The following is a 22851-nucleotide window of genomic DNA, read 5'->3' as shown; positions in this document are numbered from 1 at the left end:
TTGTTTTTCTTTTGACAATGACTTTAAATATTTGTAATGCTTCAGCATCACAGTATTGAAATACTATGTTTCTCAGAGATACAGAAATAACAGAGCTTGGAAAACAAGGCTTCTAGTGTCTCATTGTGCCACTGGCAAGATAGTTTATCCTGACTTATTGAAAACTGAATCTACAAACACCTGTCACAGAGCAGAAGATATTGGTGCCTTCTTTTCTCCTGAAATGTAGCAAGTGACTGTTTTGTTTAGCTTTTCTGACACAAAATTGTTCCCTTCTGTTTAGTGCCTGACATCAACAACTGAGTGCTTTTTGGGGAGGAATGTTATGGCTTCAGATTTCAAATGGGTGTCCTTGTGCACTTGTTCCGGCATGCTGAAAATGCTTCTCAGCACAACATAAACTGGGGTGTTAGAAGAAGTCTGCCATGGCAGAGGGCTGGATGGAAGCAAATAGTCCTCTTGGTCCCATGATTACTGATAGAAATTTTAATGTATTCTGAACCTTGGCTTCTCATAAAGCACAAAATAAATAGATACCAGGCAGAAACCCATTGTTTTTGCTGCCAGAATTTATTCAGTTTTTATTATTTACTGTATTTTATTATTTACTGCATCATTGATGCTGAGTTGAATGGGTGAGTAGGAATGCTGAGAAAGAAAGCATAAAATCAGTGGAGAATCCAAATGAGTCTTTTTTTGTATCTTAACCTGGAGCACTCCTGTATTCTGCAGAACCAGAGGCCGAGGTCGTGGGCGAGGAAAGAGAAGATTTGGACCAGGCAGACGCCCTGGGCGCCCTCCCAAATTTATGCGCATAGAAGTAACCAGTGAAAATGGTGAAAAGTGTGAAGAAGGAACACAGGTATATTTTTGGAGATGGAGGGAAAAAAATAGCACATGGAATGTAAACTCTTGACTAAAAGAATTTGGGGCATCAGTGCAAACTGAAGGTATGCTTTGGACTTACACATGAGTAATTCTTGGTTTCTAGCTGGAATTCTCTGCCAGGAGAGCACACTACTTCCCTACTATAAAACCTGTAAAATCACTTGGATTTCTTCATCAAGTTTCACTTCAAAGCCCTTAGCAGTGAGGTTGGGTTATTGTGACAGTTTAGCAGCCTCACAGAAGTAATTCAGACAGTAAAACTGTAATAGTAGTTTAGGCTTCTATTTGTCCTTTCTGGAATGTGAGATCAGCCTGCTCTTAAAACTGTTGCTGGTAAAATTAAATCTGTTTGAGATATGATTCTCCATGATGTTTTCATAATAACAGAAGGGCCTCCTGTAGGCAGGCTTATTGCAAAACGTTCTTTTGCTTGTAGCTGTTGGTTATATTCTGCAGGGATGTAATATGATGCATTTAAGTAAAAAACTAAATTCTCTGGTGGTGACCATGCTTAGGTTACCACTAAGTTCTTTTATGAGCAGTGACAAAAGGAATCAGTGTTCTGGTTTATGACTTAGCTGAAAGCTGGTATTTGGAGTGGTAATTTTCCTCTGGCTCCTCACTGGGTCATGGCTCTGTGCTGACTCAGATGGAGGAATCTATACTCTGCCTGTGAATTCCTGCTACAATGCCCTAAATGCTGCAGGCAGGTGCAGGCAGTTGTGAGCTCACCCTCTCTGCAGGCTGACATGACACACGCCAGCCTCATTTAGACAAATAAACCTAATGCTGGTTCCAAACCCTTCACTCTGGGGAGATGGCGCTTGCTGGGCACAGTCCAGTGTGTGAGTGGCCTCTGGACTGGAGGTAGCTTGTGTCCTGCCAGCTTGGAGCATGGCACAGAGCTGGCTCACGTGTGTCTGTGCAGTGGGATAGGATGATGCCCTAAGCCCTTGGAGGTCTGCTCACCTCGCTAAAGCTGGGCACGAGTTCTGCCTGGGAGCTGGAGAGTCAGGATGCTGAGAACACAGCTGAGTGTCAGCAAGGTGGAAACTTGCCACCCAGACCTGGGCTGGACACTGAGATTGTGTATTGTTTACTAAGGGTCTCTTTCTGGTAAGCACTCACAGTCTGTAAGGGCCTCATTCCTTGGTTTTCTTCTCCCACACCTGCTTTTGTGTTTTGACAACACCAGTCTTCAACTGACATAATTCAAAATTAATTCTGGTGTTCTGTTTCTTAGCTTGTGCTTTTAAGTTTCTTCAGTTGCATTATGTGGTGTCAAATAAGGATCTGTGGGTTTTTTTTTTTTATGTAATAGAAGATAATTCCACTCCAGAAGAGTTATTGGAACTCACAGGGAAAGAATGTAGACTTCTGGCATGTGCTTCCTGCTCACAGCACCTCCCTTTTATGCTAATGCAAAAGGGGAGGAAAAACAGCTTTGTATGATGTATGGAAGTGATGTGTGCAGAGCTTGAAAGTGGATAAAAAAACCACACAGTGCTCAGTGTGATCACCTTGTTTGGCACTCCAGATAGTTCTTTAGAAAGGAGGAGACACTGCAAAATGACACACAGTGTTTCAAAGTGACAACAGTTTCCATGAGACAGAAATTCTCTCTTTTCCTGGGTCTGCACTAGTCTATTTGGTTAAAGCAGAAATAGTCCTGAGTGCAGAAGAGCCCTGTTGGCTATTATCCAGCTAATCAGCCAGATAATGCTGATTGGTTTTGCTGCCAGAATTTATGCCATTTTTATTATTTATTGCATTTTATTATTTACTGCATCATTGTTGCTGAGTTGAATGGGTGAGTAGGAATGCTGAGAAAGAAAGCATAATGACCATGGCTGGGCAGAGAGAGGGATGGCCCATGGAGAGTCACCCACCTGCAGCACTGCCTCCCTGGAGCTCTGGGTGACACTGCTGTAGGTGAAGGTTATTATGCCAAAAGCAGCAGTGGACACAGTAGGAGAACTGTAGGAGTTAGTATAGACACTACACTATGCTGTTTTATTTATAGTTTCTGATTAAATATGTACAAATCTTGTTGTCTGCTGAGTACTATCAAAAGTGTTTTTCAGTGGGTGGGGGGAATAATCACTGGTTGTATGATTTGCGATTTCAGGACTTGCTGCATTTTTCCAGCAAGGGGCAGTTTGATGAGGCCGGACAAGCCCCACTGAATGGGCTGGAGCAGCAGGAACAGACTCCGGTGCCAACAGAGCCACAGGGAGCGCTGGAGCAGCAGGAAAACCACGTGCTCCATGTACAGCCACAGCACGAGGTGAACACGGTGTCCACACAGAGCTCCGTGACAGCAGATGACATGAGGCGAGCAAAGCGCATCAGGGTAAGCACAGAGGATGAGGGATCACGTCCACTGTAACCCAGGGAATGCCAGGCCTGCCTGCCAGGGCCAGCTGGTCCTCCTTTCACTGTCAGATCCATTTCCAAATCCCAAATAAAGTATCTCATTCATAGCAGTTTTCTTTGCACTGAGAGGAAGACAAATCTCACATAAATGACTCAAAGGTGTTAGTGAGAGTATCTCACTAACAGTAGCACAGTATCTCACAGGTGTTAGTGAGAACTGGTCAGGAGCTGGAGCTGATTGAATTCCATCACAGTAATTCTTGCATGGAAACACAGTCCATCCAAACTGGTAAGCAGGGGTGCTTCAAACAACTGACAGATCCTGGTGCTGTGGCACATACTAATGACTTGCTCACAGCACCATCTGTGTCTCTCAGAACTCTCTTGCAAATAATTGCCGAAAAGGAACCACAACACCAGTTTGGATCCACTTAGATGATGATGATACTTAGTGATAAAGTCCTTTTTTGGGGAAGAAAACCCTGCCTTTGAGAGCAAAACCTGTGTTAAAAGCAAACATTTTGAGTCTGAGCTCTATGTCAACTGGCTGAGCTGGTTTTTCTCTGTGTGGGTGGGAAATGATTCAAGCACAAATTCAAATCCTTGAATCTTTGTAACTGGGAGATCAGTTTATTTAGCTTAAAATCTTTTTCTTCCATGTGTTAACTTTGGATTAAGGAAAGAAACAGCTGCAGTGGGGCCAGGGTTCATTTTTAGGGGATGTAATTTTTAGGGGATGAGGAAGGATTAGAAAGAAGTTGAGTATTCTGTGTAGGAAGATGTTGAACCAAATTTTGCTTGCAGTTTAGAGTAATATATATGCAAGACCAATGGTGGTATTACCCCCAAAAATGTTGTGGCATGTCTTGAAGGAAGAGTTCGGCTTGGGCACATTAAGACTGCACTGTTTTTAACCATACAAAATGCTTGCAGTCTCTGAATGACAAGTTTCTACCAGCGATTTCATTTTCATATGTTAAAATCTTGTGGGATTTTTTTATTGAATGTATTTTGAAGGGTGTATAATAGAGTACAGAGAGAGATGGTGAAGTTTTAACAGAGCATGGGGATGTACTGCTTACAGTGTGCTACAGCATCCTCAGAAAAGAAAAGAAAGCATTGCCCATTTCCCTGAACTTTTGAACCCAAGATGTGAACTTAGGATCCTCTGAAATAATTAATGTAGGAAGAAAATGACAGAAATTCTGAAGTTACTTCTTTGTCTTGTGACTTCGCTTTTGTTCTCTGTAAATTCATGACAAATGGATGACAGCTTAGAGGAGTGCAGTGGTGGTTCAGTGATATGTTTGTATCTCAAGTCTTCCAAACTTTCCCTTTATCTGGCAGCTCCTGTTCAGCCGAGTTCTGGAGATGTTTCAAGCCAGTAGCACTGGCAGAATGGCAGATGGATGGTTGCACAGACCTTTCCATATTGCATCAGACTGTGGGCAATGAGCACTTGAGATAAGACTAAACCAGCAAGCATCATGTTTTAAAAAATCACCCTTTTAACACTCACACAGCAGCTGCCTACAATAACATGCACTTCATAATAAAAGCAAGCAAACATTTGGTTTTTAGATATGTGGTACATTATTTTAAAGAACAGGTAAAAAGTCCTGACTTCTGGTTATGATTCTGAAACCTGTGTATCTCTTATTCTTCCTTATTAATTTGATAGGATTTAGTTTTCAAAACCAGTCATTCTTTGTGAATTACTTCAGCTTTTCTAAGGCTTAAGACAGTGGTGCTCTGAGAGTGTTTTCATGCTAGGTGGAAGCACTGATTTATCCCGCCCTAGGGTTCAAGTCCTGATAGGATCAGTTCATTTTTTAGCTCCTGCTTTAGAGTCTGTGGGATTTCGTTGGAGATCTTTAATTATGGCAGTTGGGGGGGTCCTTAGTATTGAAAAGAGATACACGCACCCTTCAAGAACTCTTGTAGAAAATTAGAAGAACACTGTGGTCCACAGCCAAAATGAATCTTTGTTTTTAGTTCAGTTCTGGGCAGTATGTAGGGTGTCTGTGTGCTAATGCCAGAAACAGGAGGGATAGGAATACGATTTGGAAAGCACAGTCACTTCCTTCATGGTGAAAGAAATACAAGTACTTGTGTAAAAAGGAGCACAGCCAGTAAAATGAGGTTAGAAAAAGTCCCTTCTCCTTAACTTTTTTACTCTCCTTCTCCCTATCCTGTTGTCATCCTGACCTAATTATTCCCTTCTGCTGAAAGCATTCTGTTCTTACTATGGTTCTACAATGCACATTGCATCCCTGTTAATGAGCCCTAGGAAAACAGGAAAGGTCACAAAACCCCTTCAAGATTAACTGTGGTTTTTGTCTTTGCCCTTTTAACTCCCCAGTTACTAACTACAGACTAAACCTGGAAGATCTGTTTAGTGTTTCCTGAGGCAAAAACCTCAAAGCAGTAAACTCTATTTGGAAGAGCCCTTGTAGTGACCTGCAGAAGTCAAGGCTTCTGTTTTCTCAAGTCAATTGCATAACATAAGTATTTTTTTCTCTCTCAATGCTGCCTGCTCAGCTGGAGCTGCAGGTAGGTTTGGGTTTTTGTTTCATTGGGTTTCTCTTGTATCTAATCCAATGGTACGTATCAACACTGCCTTCCATGTTGTTTGGTCCAACTCCTGTTTAGTGTTTCCCTGATTGATCCTGCACCATAAATCGTCACATTCATTCTTCTTTAGGTAACCAGTGTCCAGAACTGTTACCTGAATAACAATTTGCATTTCTCCAGTTCTTTTCATGCCACTTCTTTGTAGATTTAAGGCGGATTTTATAGGAGTAAATTGCTTGGATGAAGAGCCATAATATCAGTGTTAAAATTTTGGAAGATATATTTGCACAATTGTTTGTGCCGGATCAATACTACAAGTTAATGTGACAACACTTAGTTCTTTGGTTCTGTTTTTGTAGTTGATAGATTACCTAGGCAAAAAGCAGTAAAACATTTCACATTCTGTAGCCCTTAAGATAACAACAGGGCTATGTTGAGTCTGGCCTGCTGTATTAGCAGTCAACTCCCTGCTAAGGTACTAGTGATCAAAACTTAATAGTGCAGTTCAGGACTTGAAATACATCTTTTCACCTATGTTTTATTAGCATCTCCCTGTGGTTAAGGGAACAATTACATCTTTTGAACTCCAAGCAGCACATCAGATTTTGCACAGCACATGGCTGGCTTTCCAATTCCCAGTGTGGTTTAGAGCAGATCCCTGTTTCCCATTCTCCACTTGTAAAATGGAGAATAGTGATGATGACAGCTCCTGGGAAGCCCTATTTGGAGCTCCTGTATTAAAGTGTTAATATTTTTTTTGGTAGCAAAACATTTGCTCTCTTGTTCTTTTCTGGAATGAAAGTCTAGGTTTCCCTCTGCAGTTCAGATGGTGAAAAAGGATCTTGAGGTTCACAAATTTAATTCTTAGCACAGCATTTCACAGTATTCCCAAGCTGTCCCCTCATTCCAGCAGAAGAGCTCATACCTTTATTAAATCAGTGTCAGCTGTTGGTGTGCGCTTAAGAGACACAGCAAATGTCAGTTGTGTCACCTGCCACATTCCCACAAGCAAAGGAGACAGGAAACCAGGGAAATCTGTTTGCAGAAGTCATGAATGGGTCATATGGAACACGTGCTCAGAAGTGTCAGCAATATTCTAGTGGAATCTGAGTGGTTTGGGCTGGGAAGAACCTTAAAACTCATCCAGCTCCACTCCCCTGCTATGGGCAGGGACATCTTCTACTATGACAGGTTGCTCCAAGCCCCATCCAATATGGCCTTGAGTGCTTCCAGGGATGGGGCAGCCATAGCTCCTCTGGGCAGCCAGTGACAGGGCCTCGACACCCTCCCAGCTGAGAATTTCTTCCTAATATGCAACTTAAATTTATGCTCTTCCACATTATTTCTCTAACTATCATGATGTAGATTCTGTGTGTAATGTGAAAAAAGACATCAATAAATAATGGTTTATAGAAGTATTTGAGAGAAGAGTGGCTATTGCTTAGACTTCTTGCAGAGGAATAGAGCATTGCAGTATACTTGGAGTGCAGTATGGGTGACAGTGTGCTGGGGGATTTCATAGGACTCAATTCCAGCTTTGCAACTATCCAACATGAAAGTTCTCATCTAATATTGAAATGCAGGTGCAGGACCTCCTTCCCTCTTTCTATAGGCAGTGCATCCAACAGCATCTGTTCATCTAGCGGAGAGTACTGGGTCAGGACTGGGATGGCTCTATAACATTTATCTGAAGGGTAGGGAGAAAACAGAGAACGATCATTAAATGTTACAGAAAAGGCAGAGTGAAGGCAAACACACACCAAAAACATAGGGGCTGAGAAGAGACATTGTGCACAGTAGAAGTGGAGAATTGCTCACAAGGTCTTATGTGCTGCTGATGAGGCTGCCATTCTGCCTTTGTCATCATGTTTTGAAACTCTGTTCTTCTTTGTGGCAACAGTAAAAAACAGTTCAGACCAGCATTTCTGGAATGCATGTTCCACTGGAAGTTCTCCAGACAATGCTAAACCACTGCTGCACATCTCTGGTGATATTTGATGCAAAAGGTGATCTTGTAAAGGGCTGTGGAATTTCATAAGCCCTGCTCCTGAGGGAAACACACAGTGCTGGCTCGCCATTCCTTTGTGTGGTGGCTGAACTTATGATGTGATGCCAAATAATCAGCTGGAATTGCAGCTTTTCTCAGGCCCAGGTCTGTGCTTCAGAGAGGACTTCGTTTTATTTTACAGAAAAATTGCATGTTTAAAGAAAGTCAGCTAAATCAGAAGAAATCGGGGATGTAGAGGAAACTCCTGCACTGTGTTCCGCTAGCTCAGGGTGCAGCTGCAGATGTTCCTCCTGACTTCTGCCTGTCACAGCCTCCCCTGCTGTAAACTGGAGGCCAAATATGATGGAAAATAATTTCTTGAAGTTTAGGTTCACTAATCATCTGATATATTTAATTCTGAATATATATGGATGTGGAATCTATACATGGTAAGGAAAGCTAACGGTCTCTTGGATGCTTCTTTCAGAATGCAGCTCTGCAGCACCTGTTCATCCGGAAATCCTTCCGCCCGTTCAAATGCCTGCAGTGTGGGAAGGCCTTCCGGGAGAAGGACAAGCTGGACCAGCACTTGCGGTTCCATGGGCGGGAAGGGAACTGCCCTTTGACCTGTGACATCTGCAACAAGGGCTTCATCAACAGCAGTGCCCTTGAGAGCCACATGAAGTTCCACATGGACCAGAAAACGTACTCCTGCATTTTCTGCCCTGAGTCCTTTGACCGCTTGGATCTCCTTAAGGATCATGTGGCCGTCCATGTCAATGATGGCTATTTCACCTGCCCCACCTGCAAGAAACGCTTCCCAGATTTTATCCAGGTGAGATGCTGTACTGATCTGAAGCGCTGCTTTGGGGGTCTCTCAAAAAGGCTGTGGGTTTCTCAGTGCTCTCCATGTGTAACTGCACAGCAGTTCATTCTCACAAGGTGCAGGGGTCCACCTCAGTCAGAAATTGAAATGGAAGAGTGACCAACCACTGCTAGACATTGTCTTATGACACTGAAGTGCTCTGTCCACTAAATCATCAGATGTGATGCTTCAATCTGTCATTAGAAGGCACTGAGTGCTGAAGGGTGGATGCCTTATTCCTAAGAAATTCCTGAAGCAGAGGTCCTGACTACTACATCTCCGTGGCACAAAAAGGAATTGTCTTTTGTTGTATTCAGCCTGTACTTGAACAGACCTTGCCCTTCTTCATTAAAACTCTGAACAAAAAAAATGGCAAGGGATTAAAGATGTAAAACCCCTCTACTTTCTGTCAGGATAATTCATTTGAACAGCTCGAAGAAATGGCAGAAAAGATCAGGATACTCTGCTTCCTGACATCCCCCTGAGCTTCAGTTGGGCACTTTATTCTCCTTCCCTGCACACTGCACTGGAGCAGTGAGTAATGCGGCTACTCTGCACTATGCTGAACACTTGGACAAGGTCATTACTAGAATTTAAAGATTCTATTTCCACTTCCAGTAAGAAAAAACTGAGATGGACCGTGCACATATTCATTATCCTTCCCAGGGACAAAGCAATTGATGTCTCTTACTGAGCTGCCTGAGTGAAACTGAAATGTAGAAATCCGGTTTAGATCAGTAATAGGAACAGATAGACTACCCACTAGACTGAAGAGGAAAGGATGGGGGAAAGTGATTTCACTAATATAATACCATCCTGGAAGAAGTCCTTTATCTTCTGTAAATGTTCAGCAAGGAAGAATGTCGATGATTCAGAAATGCTGTACTGCAACTTAATTCACTGTAAACTTTCCCATGCAACTGACTGAAAGTCCCATGGCTTTTTTTCCAGCTATTCTGTTGTATTTTTGCCATTTAACAATAATTTTTTTTCTCTTCTTGCTGTGTGGATAATTAAGACTAGTCACTGCTGCCTACTGAAATACTTCTATGTGGAACAGGTAGAGATGCCAAGTTGTTCCGTGTATGATCAGTATTAGAAGACGGTAAGGATTTAATTAGAGATCCATTTCTTGAACAGTGCTTTCATTTCAGATGTCAAACTTCATTAGTTAATTATTGGGGGGAGGAAAAAAATACCCCTCTAGATGTCTGAAGAGGTGAAGGATAGTCCCTGAGTATGAAGAAGTAATTGCCATTCAGGAATGGTGTGCAAATGCTGTTCTGAATAAGTTTTTTTCTTCTTTGCCAATTATAATTGCAAGCTCATTGTGTCTGATTGAAAGGAATTAGTCCCTATGTTTTGGTTTCTTATAAATGAAAGGAAGATAATGAACTTCAGATGTATTTGTTTACTCAAGGGCGATTCTGTGCAGATGGTGCATTTTGGACTTTTGCTGTCCATTAAGTGCAACTGTGCAATAGCTGATGCCTTCAAGATTCAGTCTTGAGGAAATCAAATCACCCATCCAGATGAGTAATAAAGATGTTACAGTTTCACAGAAACTATTGCTGAGATATCAACTGTTCTGATCAAATACTTTTTAAACCCAAGTATATTACACACCTTCAAAACCTTTTCCTTCTCTTTCATATTGTGAAGAGTTTCCTAGTGTGTTACAACTCACTTCTCTCTTGAATAAATTTCATTTTTCTGTGATCTGCCATTTTAGGTCAAGAAACATGTGCGCAGTTTCCATTCTGAGAAGATTTACCAGTGTACAGAGTGTGACAAGGCTTTCTGCCGCCCCGACAAGCTGCGACTCCACATGCTGCGGCACTCGGACCGCAAAGACTTCCTGTGCTCCACCTGTGGCAAGCAGTTTAAGGTGAGGTGGCTCTTGGCTGGATCATTAGTAGTATAAAAAAAATTATTCCTTACCCTCCTTCAAGGAAATAAGTTCATGTTCTCAAAGGTGAAAGAAAATAACACGTGTAAACACACTAGACTTGCCTGTGAGTTGCATGCATTTCTTGGTGTCCCGTGAGAGCTATGACATCCATTTCTGAAGGACAAGAGGCAAGGTCACCTCAGCATCTTATTTCAAACAGATCTTATTCCTAATAATTTAATAGCAAAGGAACTTTCTATCTGCTCATTAAGAACTGGGACATCATACATCTCCATTACCAGGTGTTTGGGTTACATTGTTTATACATTGTCAGTTAACTTGCTGGTGCCAGTGGATTAATAATGTTCCTGGCTGAGATGCCTGTGTCCATGGCATCCATCTTGTCAGCACATGTCATCCAGATGCCTTTCCAAATCCCATTGGAACAGATGGAGCAGACTGTGAGCCAAGTAAACAGTGGTGGCAGCAGCCTGCTGCCTGTCAGTGAGTTTGTGATGGGACACTGAGGGACTGGATACTTCTGGGTGAAGGAACACATTTTTCTGAGAGGAAAATTTCCGTCTCTGGAGAGAGATCCCTGAACAACTCAAACTGTGGCTCTTATGCATAACAGGCAGTATGGCAGTTTCTGTGATGTTGCTGACATTTTTCCCCCCAATTTCTCCTTCCCAGAGGAAGGACAAGCTGCGAGAGCACATGCAGAGGATGCACAACCCAGAGAGGGAGGCCAAGAAGGCTGATCGGATCAGCCGCTCCAAAACCTTCAAGCCCCGGATCGCGTCCACTGACTACGAGAGCTTCATGTTCAAGTGCCGCCTCTGCATGATGGGTTTCCGCCGCAGGGGCATGTTGGTGAGTGCCTGGGTGCTGTTCCAGCCTCTCTACTCTATTCTGATGAATAGGTAAGGAATAAAGATGGAATTCCAGTGTTGGAACACAAGAATCATAAAATGGTTTGGGCTGGAAGGGACTGTAAAACTCATCTCATTCCACCTACTGGCCATGGGCAGGGACACTTTCCACTAGACCAGGGTGCTCCAAGCCCCATCCAATCTGGTCTTATCCAGCCAGGATGCTATGAAACAAATTTTGGCAAATTTTGTAGCTGAGTTGAGGTGATCAATCTTTTTTCAAACCTGTGTGTTTTACATCTTCAGCAAATTTGCACATGTTTACTGCCTGTACTGTACATCTAGTTGTCAGTACCATATTTCAACACTAAGTAATGCTGTCTGATGTGTACTGTATTTAACAGGACATGAGCTGAAAATACTGCCTTGTTCAGCCTTAGAGCCTCGTTTTCCTGGCAGTCTTTCCTGTTTTTTGTTTCTCCCCCTTCTCCAAGTCCTCTTCTGGCCATGTCTTGGCACTGCCTCTGGATAAAGGCTGTTCTGCGGCAAGAGATTGTTTGCTAAGGTTTCATGAGGGTTCTGATTTGGGCAGAGGCCCTTCACACTACCTCACTCTCAGATATCACCTACAAGACAGTTCTGGCAAACTATTTCACCCCTTCCTATCTAATTTTGGTTAGAGAAACTGTAAATAAGACCTAGCAAGACCACATTTACCTTCAGCAGTTAAATATGAGTGCACAATAACCCTTGCAGCAGCACATGCTTCCAGTGCTGCAGGCTTGCATCGTTCAGTTTTGGTTTGGCTGTTACCCATGTCTGGGAGAAGCACCAATCGTTCGGCTTTCAGCTGTAATATGTTCTTGTCCTCTGTTTCTCTTAAGGTGAATCATTTATCAAAGAGACATCCAGACATGAAAATAGAAGAGGTGCCAGAGCTCACGTTGCCCATCATAAAACCCAACAGAGATTACTTCTGTCAATACTGCGATAAGGTGTGTGGGAAGCCACCCCTCGGAGGATAGCTCAGTCCCAAGTCCTGGATGCAACCAATTTGTCTCTGCGTAGAAATCTCTGGCAGGGTTTGTAGCTTTTCTGAGGTGCTTGCCAGCGACATTCCTGCAGTACTGTAAAAAAAAAACAAAAAAAACTACAAAATGCACTTAGGTCAAGGCAGTGGAATGCTAATTGAAAGCTGTAGTTTTCCCCTTTCTGCTGTGTTTGGCATTGGAAAACTTGAGTACTATTATCCTGCAGACAGTCACTGACTCTTAGTCTTGTGTTTGCACAGGACTAAGTATGCTTCTGCATATAATTCCTGGCCAGTAAGTACTCTTGCATTTCTGAAAGTTAGTCTTTAACATCTGTTATTGTAAGCTGCTTACTAGGTCATGTCCCAGTGGTCAGTGGAGCCTGAAGCTGCTTCTGCAGTACCTTTGGGTTCTTGCTTTTATTCTGCTTTGCCTTTTATGCCTGGGGACCTTTATTTACTAGGGAGTGTATTTTTGACTGTCTTTATCCTCAGTATGTCTTTCTGTGATGCCTCTTTTCCTTTTGTTTGAGGGGAGAAAAAATAGTTTTAATTATTAGATAGTGTTTGTTGATGTGCCTAAAAAGAATTAAAAGGTATGTTGATCACTAAACTAAAACAGTTTCATGCTCTGTGTCAAGTAGAGACATCAACCATCATAACAAACTAACATTGGGCATATGATCTTCAAATATGGCAAGAAGAATTTTCCTCTTACCTCCTTGTCCTGCTTTGGTGCTTGGTTATGGCATGCAATATGTTCTCAAAAGGCTTCTCTGCTACACAAGGAGTCAGTTGCTTTTACAGGTTGATGAAACACTGGAAGGTGTATGTTCATGCCTTTTGTTGTAATTGTTTGGGAATTTAACTAAATGTATTTTCTAAAGCAACATGCAGACCTTCCAGATCAAGATAACTGGGATCTGTTTCCTGTGCAGACACCAGGGTTGCACCATTTTAATCCAGATCTTTGCCCTGCAGGTGTACAAGAGTGCCAGCAAACGCAAAGCACACATCCTGAAAAACCATCCTGGTGCTGAGCTACCTCCAAGCATCCGGAAACTGCGTCCTGCAGGACCGGGAGAGCCAGATCCTATGCTAAGCACCCACACACAGCTGACAGGCACCATTGCCACCCCTCCAGTGTGCTGCCCTCACTGTTCCAAGCAATACAGCAGTAAGGTATGGGGGGTTCCGGCCTCAGACAGCCTCTCCCTGGGAATGCTGTTTCACCATGGTGTCTGTCACCTGTCTGTCCACAAGCAGACCTCTCTTCTTCTCAGTCAGGGTGCTGGTTTTGTGCTGTGTGCTGACAGTGCAGGTACAGTCTGTTGTTTTAGGGCCATAAGATTCCATGAATAGAGGGTTTGTGCTGAAAAGTTACCAGAGCATGAGCATGAATGGAAGGGCTTGAAAACTGCTCTCTGATAGTTACAGGGGAGATGAGCAGGGAAACAAAACACAGAAAAGATGACCTTTGGAAAAAGTCATAAAACATTTGGCGATATTGGGGTAAAAACCTGCTGAGGACAATACTTCAGTGTCACCTCTAATCAGCAGCAGGTTTGTGATCCTTGTTTTCAACTTTGTTGACCAGAGGATCTCATAGTATCAATCTGGAGGCTGTTTTACTGAGAGAAACATAAAAGCTGTGTTTGGCCAGGCTGTTGTATTTCACGTGGCCCTGAGCAGAATTACTGACCGTCCTTCCAACACTCCTTTGCTTCTCTCTGCAGACAAAGATGGTGCAGCACATCCGCAAGAAGCACCCAGAGTTTGCTCAGCTCCCAAACACGATCCATGCACCGCTGGCGGCAGCCGTCATCAGTTCCACACCAGCTGTTCTCACCACGGACAGCACGACTGGAGAAACTGTTGTGGTAAGGACTGGAGGCACACAAGGGCAGTGCAGGGAAACACACAGAACAGGAGCCTTCTGTTATTAGTAACCCTGGTTTATTTGGCAGACACCACTTTTAAACCCGTATTAGGACATTATTTGAGATCACCTCTGGTTTTAAACCTGTGTGGTCCCGTTTTGCACTGTCAGGAGCTGTGCATTTCATTCTGGAGCTTTAGGGATTTGTCTTTTATCCCCAAATCCATTTTCTTCTTTCATTCAGACTTACTGACTCCACATAAAGAACTCAGGGATACACATCTCCTGGATTTTCATTGGGAATTTTCTCATGAAGTGAGATGCAGTTCCTGGCATCGAGGACAAGCTTAACACTGACTGGGGACTGGATCAAACTGTGTTCAGGGAGTCAGATCTTTTTGTAATCCTTTGGACAGCACAGCTCTGAGAAAGATGAATCTCCAGTGGCTGATCTCTCCACTGTTAATACATCAACTGCCACTGAAGTGAAAGCTGAGACTAGAAAATGTGCCCTTCAGTGTTGTGGGATACTATGTAGTTTTAAAAGTCCTATTGATCACGGTTTAAAACTTCTTATCTAAAGACTGACTAGATAAAAAACTGTTTTGCTTGAAAATGGAGAGATTTAATCAGGATGCTGTTGGCTTCATAAACCTGATTAAGTTATGTACTAAATGTCTTTACACAACAGAAATACAGTTGTGACTCTGACAGGGGAGGAGGAAAGGTGGAATATATCAACAATTTACTTTTTGACTTGGAAACCAAGTCAGCTCTTCACAAATACAGGACTTCCATTGTTTAACAGAACACTGGTATGTCACAAGATGAAAATAATTATTTCTATTATGATATATTAAGTTAGCCATTACTAGTCCAGAGTAGGATTTAGACAGAAGACAGCAATTCTAGTTGATGATCCCTGGTGACTACTTATGACCCCAACCTCTGGACATGAAGCTCTTGTGAAAAAATGACCAGATCCACATAAATGTAGATAAAAGAACTACAGCCCAGAAGAAGTACATCAGTATGATGATGATCTGTATCTCTCTCTCCCTGCTCAGACAACAGATTTACTGACCCAAGCAATGACAGAGATATCGCAGACCCTCACTACAGATTACCGGACTCCCCAGGGAGATTACCAGCGCATCCAGTACATCCCTGTGTCTCAATCCACAACGGGCTTGCAGCAGCCTCAGCACATACAGCTGCAGGTTGTTCAAGTGGCCCAGGTGAGTAACCTGGTGGGGATCTTGCTGTGCTTTTGATTTCTTCCCTCCCAAGCCTGTGTGTTCCTGGGGCTCTAGCACACAAAAGTGTGGTAAGGAGTAGTTACAAAAAGTGCTGTAGCTACTTTTTACAGATAAATCAAATGATAAGGCATAGAGTTCCCTTCATAAGCACTTGTACTGGGCATAAATAGTCCTGCCAGCCTTGGTCAGCTTGCTGGAGACTCATCGGTGCTGTCCAGATGTAGTTCTACCCATCTGGGCAGCTTTGCTCAAGTCTGCTCTAGGAATGTTTTCCAGCTACTGGAAAGGTGGGTCAGTGGGTGACCCATTTTCTGCAGTTCAAGAGTAATTTGTACTTCCTTGTCCTCAGTTAGTCAGAGCCAAAATTTGGGAGTACAGAGAGTGGTTGCTTGTTCCCTTCATAGCATCTATTAGCATATTCATTCTGTTAATGCTCATCAACCTCCTAAAAATGAAACCAGAGTGTAACTAGAGTAACTGGTCTGAGGAAAATATCTCAGGCAGTTGTAAGAAATCTGTTACCCACTGGAGGAAGCTGAAACTACCATGTGTTTATATTTTAATCTGAAATTCCATGTTATCAAATCAGATTATGAATTTGGTTAATAAAGGCCTAAGCAATGGCCCCAGTTAATAGTGTCTGTGGCTGTTGTAACAATCCAAGAGCATGACCATTGATTCCTGCAGGTAATATTAGCAAGATCTTAATTTTATAAATATCCAAAATTTATAATTCAATTACTGCAATTGGTATCATTAGCAAGTGTTGTTCAGAAAAACCTTTAAAAACCTCTGAGCACTTGTATTGCTACAGAGCTGTGTCAAACTACAGAATTGGATATGCAAATCTTGAGTATGAATACGTTGTACAGAGAGATGCTTACAGAGAAGGGGTTAATACTAATCCTGGCTTTTGAGCCCCTTTGGTTTAGTCCAGCCACTGCCACAAACAGCTTGAATGATGTTAGGCAAGTCCTTTCCATTGGTATCACTGAGATAGAACATCTCTGTGCCATTACATCTATTAAATGTACCTTATCTCCCGGGGTGCAAAGAAACTCAACAAGGCTCAACAGGTGTGCTCCATGAAGGCTCCTACTTCATTATTCCAGACCTTGTGTCCCAGAAGAGGTTTGCATGGCTGCTTTTGTAAAGAATTTGAGGTAAAGAATTATGTTTAATTTTTTCCCCAGGCTACCTCACCTCACCAGTCTCACCAGTCCCAGCACTCCACAGTGGATGTTGGGCAGCTCCATGACCCCCAGACATACACTCAACATGCCATCCAGGTGCAGCACATCCAGGTCACAGAGCCATCACCAGCACCTCAGTCATCATCACAGGTATTTCCCTCTTCTCATCAGAAAATGCTTTCCCTACCAGCCTGCTCAGCTGGCATATTGCATGTGCTGATGCAGGGAATAGTGTTTTCTTTTTCATTTAAAGGACCACACATGAAATTGCTCTTGCATTGAGATCATCAAGCAGTGCCCAGATGTCTCAAGGTGTATGGGGGTGTTTTGTTGTGGGTTTGTTTTGGTATTTGTTGTATGGGTTTTTTGGTGTGGAGTATTTTTTCCACTCAACAACATGTACAAAGAAGAGATAAATGATTGGAAACAGACATACTTGCTAAATTAAGTTTGTCAGTTGGAAGATTCAAGTGGAAACTGGCATTCCTCAAAGATTTGAAGTGCAGTTCTTCATGCTCTTGGGTAGAATTTAGCCTCTAATCTCAGGTCTCTGCCACAGACTCACTTTGGCAAGCAACAATACCACTATTTCAGTTTCCTGGTCTGAGCTTATTTACCATAGAGTGAAGCAAGCTGGAGGAGAGAGAGTTCAGTTCTTGTGTTCAGTATGCTCTGGAACCCATCCTGTGTTTTCCTTCAATGAGAAGGCTGTGTTTGTGACAGCATAGAGCTGTGCAATCCTTACTGCACCAAGAACACTTGCACTTTGTTTCCCTTTAGGCTGGGGGTCAGCCTTTGAGTCCCTCCTCGCAACAACCTCAGCAGGAGCTCAGCCCCTCACAGATACAGACAACTACATCGACACCAAACCAAGGCCTCCAGCAGCAGCAAGGCTCCTCAGTCCAGCACACATATCTCCCCAGCAACTGGAACTCATTCCGGAGCTACTGTAAGTGTCAGCAGTAGCTCTAACTACTTGTCTGGCAAGTGTGTCTGACTAACAAGTGCCCCATGTCTCCAGCTACCAAATGGGACAGTGTTTTCAGAGTTCATTCAGCTTTGTGGTTAATATTCATAGATATCAAGAAGATAACACTTCAGACAAATGTAAATGGTTGTACCAGCTCTTCCACTATCATCCATACTGATCCAGTACATAGTTTGGGCAGGCACACTGGGCTCCTTTATTCCAAGAAACTTGCATACAGCAAGAATCCATGTGTTAGATAGCTACTTGTTCAAATTTGGATGCATGCTTGAAAGAATTGTGTGGAAAAGGAGCGTGACGTGAAGATGATTTCTCATGTTCGTGCAGTTCTGGATGGTAATTCTGTGATGATTTGAGTGAGAACAGGATGTGTTTTCTCTGCATGAATTGCCAAATCTCTATCTGGTGTTAACTGGCAAAATTCTGCTGAGGCCTGTAGGGTTCTACAAGGCCTTAAATCACCTGAATTCTATTCAATACCCACTGTTCAGACTTTAAATCTTTCTGACATAAGATATGATCTTTGAAGGTTGTCTTTGAGTTTGAATAAAGGTCTTGATTATCCCATTTGCAACTTTTTAGCATCAGAAATTCAGATGATGACCATCCCTCAAGGGCAGTATGTGATCACAGAGGCTGCTGTGGGTACCCCAGTCACCACTGTCAACACAGGGCAAGTAAAAGCAGTTACTCAGGTAAGGAAAATCTTCATGGCCTTTTTTTCATCCAGAATATTACTAAGCATAAAGCTCTTCAGCTTGAAGGCTTAAAGAATGCCAAAATCATGACTGGGACACAGAGTACCTAAAGGAGGTACCTAAAGAGATGCAGACTGCACAGTATAGTCTGCATTGTAACCATTTACAAGGCTCATGCTATCTGGCCCTTGTACATGTGACTCCTTTCAGTTTAACATCTTCACTTAATCACATTTGCAGAACAAAATTATTTAGTGGTACTGCTTAGTCTTAAAAATATTTATGATTAAGCTGTATCCATTAAACCAAATTTCAGAACAGCTTCTGGAAACATTTCAGTAGCTTTCTGTTATATGTAAGATTAAAAAATAAGAAGAGTTCCTGCTATTCCTTGTAAGCAATCCAGTATAAGGAGACAAGTCATTGGCTTGTGTTGATCTTAGTCACTGGGAATGCAATCTCTGCTACAACATATGGAATACAGGAAAAAAACCTTTCAGAACAGTGCAATTGAAAATTGCTATTTTATTCTGTAGTGAATATCTAATTGTGTAATGAGTTTAACCATTTGTAAATTAACCAAAAGCCAAGTAATTCAAATGTCCTTCAAATCAAAAGACAGGCGTTATGTTGCTGTCAAATACATTTAGAGGAAATAGAGCTTATTAAATAAGTTCCTTGTTCACACCAAAATGTCTGTGGGCGGACTATTAGAAAAGTTACAAAAGATACAGTGTTTATTAGTTATTTTCTATATTCCCCATGCAGACTCACTACGTGATATCTGAAGGTCAGCCTGATCTGGATGGTAAACAAAACTCTTCACTCTCCAGTGAGGTTCAGGTGGGCATTTCCCAGCCCACAGCCCACACAGATCCCTTGGAATCCCAGACGAGCAACCAGCAGCAAACCACCCAATACATCATCACAACCACCACCAACGGGAGTGGCGGGAGTGAAGTGCACATCTCCAAAACCAGGACTTTCTCAGCAGAGCATGAGTGAAAGAGCCTCATGGTGCCATTTGCTTGTCCTTGTCACCTCCCTGACAGCCCAGATGTGGGGGTACCCTGGGGCTCTGTATGTTTTAATGTATATGCTCACTTACCTTCTACTAAAATCTTGGAGCTCTTGTTAATGCTTTAAGAGGGTTTAATTCACAGTGACCATGAAATACCCTCAGAATCCTTCTGGGATGCTTTTTATGCAGCTTTTAAGAAAAAGGATGAGAGAAGTGAAACCTCTGCTGGCCCTGGACTTTACTTTTGGCATGTCTGCTGACCCTTATTTTTCCTTTTTGGAAGTGTGTCCAGCAAACAATATTATTTCAGCTGTATGGCAGAAAGCCTGCCTAACTGAAGGCTTCCTGGCAGATTGTTGTATGTATATTTTTAACAGGAGCCATTAAAGAGGAGAGCATCATGTAAGTTGTTAGAATATGGCAGAACTGCTTCCTGTGGCTTCTAGCAGCCAAGGTGAAGGGGAGTGTCCCTGGGCCATATGAGCAGACTGCCTGCAGGAAGGAGCAGCAGCAGCCAAGCGGTGGTTCATGGTGTCCCTTTATGGGGATGGATTGAACAATGAAGCTGTGAAGATGTGCCGAAGCAGTCCATTAAATTATTATTTTTCCAGCCCTCCAGAACTGTTTACGTGCTGTCTGCCCTGCCCTGTTTTACCCAGCAGTTTCAGAAAGCAAGAAAAGCACAGTCTTAAACCCATGTTGTTTGGAACAAACTGACTGAAGTCCTAGGAGCACCTAAGGGTAGTACAGAACCACTGTTACTTCTTTTCCCTCCAGTGTTTGCAGGGAAAATTGCTTTTTTGCCTATAAACAAAAAAACAAAACAAAACAAAAAAGCAAGCAGCTCAGCTAAACCTGCACAGTAGCTTCTGCTGTGATCTAAGATAGTTGTACAAGGAGAAACGAGGATACAGAGCACTCCTCTGAAGGGACAGGGTCGCTATCTCTGTGGCCACCTCAAAGTAAACATATTTCACCTCTTCAAGACTGCATGGAGAGTTGGTTTCTTTTTTTTTTCCAAATAACCTTGTTAACAATGTACTGTAATTCCTTTCGACAGTTCCAGAAAACAACCAACCATGGACTCGGGAAACATACAAGAAACATGCTAGTGGACCACTATTTATGGGACATGGAAAGCCATCCATGAGGGTTACCAGATGTGATGAACCTGGTCTACATACAGAATTCATGTTGCATTTAGGGACCAGGAGAAAGGGAAAGAGAAGGTTTATCTTTTAAGGCCATGTAATATGTTTTTCCTTACATAGTTCTTCACAGGTTGTCTTGGTTGTTTAAGGCATTCTGGTGGTTGCAAAAACATGACTACAACTCCATTGACTCCTGGTGGGATATACTGTGTATGTCTGAATTTACATTCTTTGCTGGAAAATTCATCTGTGCATATCAGGATACATTTATTTATGAAACACACACAAAGAAGGATGCTGTCTCTTAGAGGTCCTTGAGACAGAAGAACTTGAGAAGTTTTTTTTTGTTTTCTCTTGTACTGCACTGAGTGTGATTATGGGACTCTTCCATAGATATTCCCATGGATTCAGATGTGGATTACCCACATCAGTAAGCACTACACATTGTGGTATCAGGTTTTATGGAGTTAAAGCTCTTTGGCATGAGGGAACTCCACACTCAGGCTGCACAAGAGCAAATCTGGTTCCTTGTGGGCAAAGCCTTTTAGCAGGCATGGCTTTCGTAATTAATGTGTCTGTTAATGTGGCATGGAAATAGTATTGAGATAAATCAGTTGGCCAATACTGGCCAGCTGAGAAGTGACTTGCCAAAATGTGGGTTACTTTTTTTCCTAGGATTTCTCTTCTCTTGCTGTACCACCATACTGAGGCACTAATGAGCAGGGTAGAATTGACATGAACCAGAGCTCCCATTTGGTCAAGTGCAGTGAGTGAGTGACCTTACGTTCTGTGGATTTGGCAGCCCAGCCACTGTGGCAATGTGGAGAAACAACCACAATGCCCAGTAACTTGAATTCATGTTGCTGAGGACTTTGGAATTACAATGTTGAGTCTTGCAATGTTGTTTATGTGGGAAGAGAGTAGGGAGAATTTTGTCATAGCTTTTTTCAGGCTGCTGCTAATTTAGTAACAAGCCAGAAATGCTACAAGTAGTAGGAAAATAGCAGACTTGGAAATGGAAGACTGGGATACTAGAGGACTGTGGGAGCAATTTTAAGAATCTTAAAAGTTTGACAATAGACAAACATCAGATATGTTCCCATTATTGATCTTGCACATGTGGGGTTTAAAAACTACTTTGCTCTATTCACCTTTGTCCATGAATGAGGACAGTTTTACCAGTTATTTAAAAGTGAAAGCTATTTAAAACAGAAAACCATTTTAAAACAGTCTTTTTGAACTCAAATCTTTCCTCATCAAAGTTTCTCTGCCCTGCAGCAGCAGCAGCAGCACCCTCGGGCTATTGGCCTGACTCCAGGTGAAGTAATTCCTAGTGTCACGAGTTGAATGAATTGCCTGTGAAAGAAGCAAGTCTGGAAATGGAAATACCACAGAATTTCTTTCCAAAATAAGGAACTACAGTGATTGCACAGATGGCAAAGGTTGCACGGATTTATTTTCTCCATTTCTGCAGTGCAGAAGGAATGGGATGTATTATTATTGTTTGTAAACCAGAGCAACCCAAAGATCTCTCTAAGTTGTATCCCACAGAAGTGTAAATCCAGAGTCCTCTCAGTTGCCTGGAAGGTCTGTGTTTTGTTTGGAGATGCTGTCCCTTGGAGGCATTCTGGGTCAGATTCTGTATTTTCCTGGAGGAAAAAGAAAACAATCCCAGCCTGCGCACCCTGATCTTGCACCTCTTGGACTGCTCAGGCCCCATCTCTTATTTAACTGTGTATGTTTATTGTACATTTGGTGACTGTTGTTGTGTTCAGAGTCTTGTGCAGCCTGGCAGGTATAAAAAAAAACAAACCAAACCAACCTGAAAATAATAAATGTTTCTCTTTTTTTTTTTTAAAATCACTCGCGATGACCAATCTGTTCATTGGGCTAAGGTGTTCAGTGGAGGGTGAGTGAGGTGGAGTGTGGATAGATGGGATGATAACAGTATAACGGTTACAGGGGAAAATACATTTGCTGCTCTCTGGATGGATCACAGAATTTCCGACCTCCCACAACAGTCCAAGGGAGCATAAGCGGAGAGTGGACTGGCGTGGAGCCCCTGTGTCTCTGTTGAAACCCTTGAAAAGTATGGAATTTTAAAAACTATTTTTAAATTTAAAGGTAAAGTTTAAAAGTTCTTTCTAGCTGATCAGCTGCACAGCATCTGAAAACTGAG

General features: G+C 42.5%; 1 protein-coding gene across 1 annotated transcript in view; it reads left to right on the top strand.

The window, feature by feature from the left end:
- The window catches only part of PRDM10 (PR/SET domain 10), a 44365-nt gene extending 21833 nt beyond the window's left edge, over nt 1-22532 (top strand). The window contains exons 11-23 of the mRNA XM_059488311.1: nt 733-862; nt 3017-3241; nt 8313-8660; nt 10423-10578; nt 11275-11454; nt 12338-12448; nt 13465-13665; nt 14220-14363; nt 15430-15600; nt 16815-16964; nt 17595-17763; nt 18385-18497; nt 19269-22532. Coding sequence (XP_059344294.1) covers nt 733-862; nt 3017-3241; nt 8313-8660; nt 10423-10578; nt 11275-11454; nt 12338-12448; nt 13465-13665; nt 14220-14363; nt 15430-15600; nt 16815-16964; nt 17595-17763; nt 18385-18497; nt 19269-19505 — 2335 coding nt within the window. The 3' untranslated portion in view covers nt 19506-22532. The remainder of the gene's footprint in view (nt 1-732; nt 863-3016; nt 3242-8312; nt 8661-10422; nt 10579-11274; nt 11455-12337; nt 12449-13464; nt 13666-14219; nt 14364-15429; nt 15601-16814; nt 16965-17594; nt 17764-18384; nt 18498-19268) is intronic.
- Nucleotides 22533-22851: the final 319 nt, after the last annotated feature.

The sequence above is a fragment of the Ammospiza nelsoni genome, chromosome 24 (assembly GCF_027579445.1).
Source record: "Ammospiza nelsoni isolate bAmmNel1 chromosome 24, bAmmNel1.pri, whole genome shotgun sequence".
NCBI lineage: Eukaryota > Metazoa > Chordata > Aves > Passeriformes > Passerellidae > Ammospiza > Ammospiza nelsoni.
Note: the sequence above shows the minus strand (reverse complement) of the source record. Positions and strands in the feature narration are given on the sequence as shown.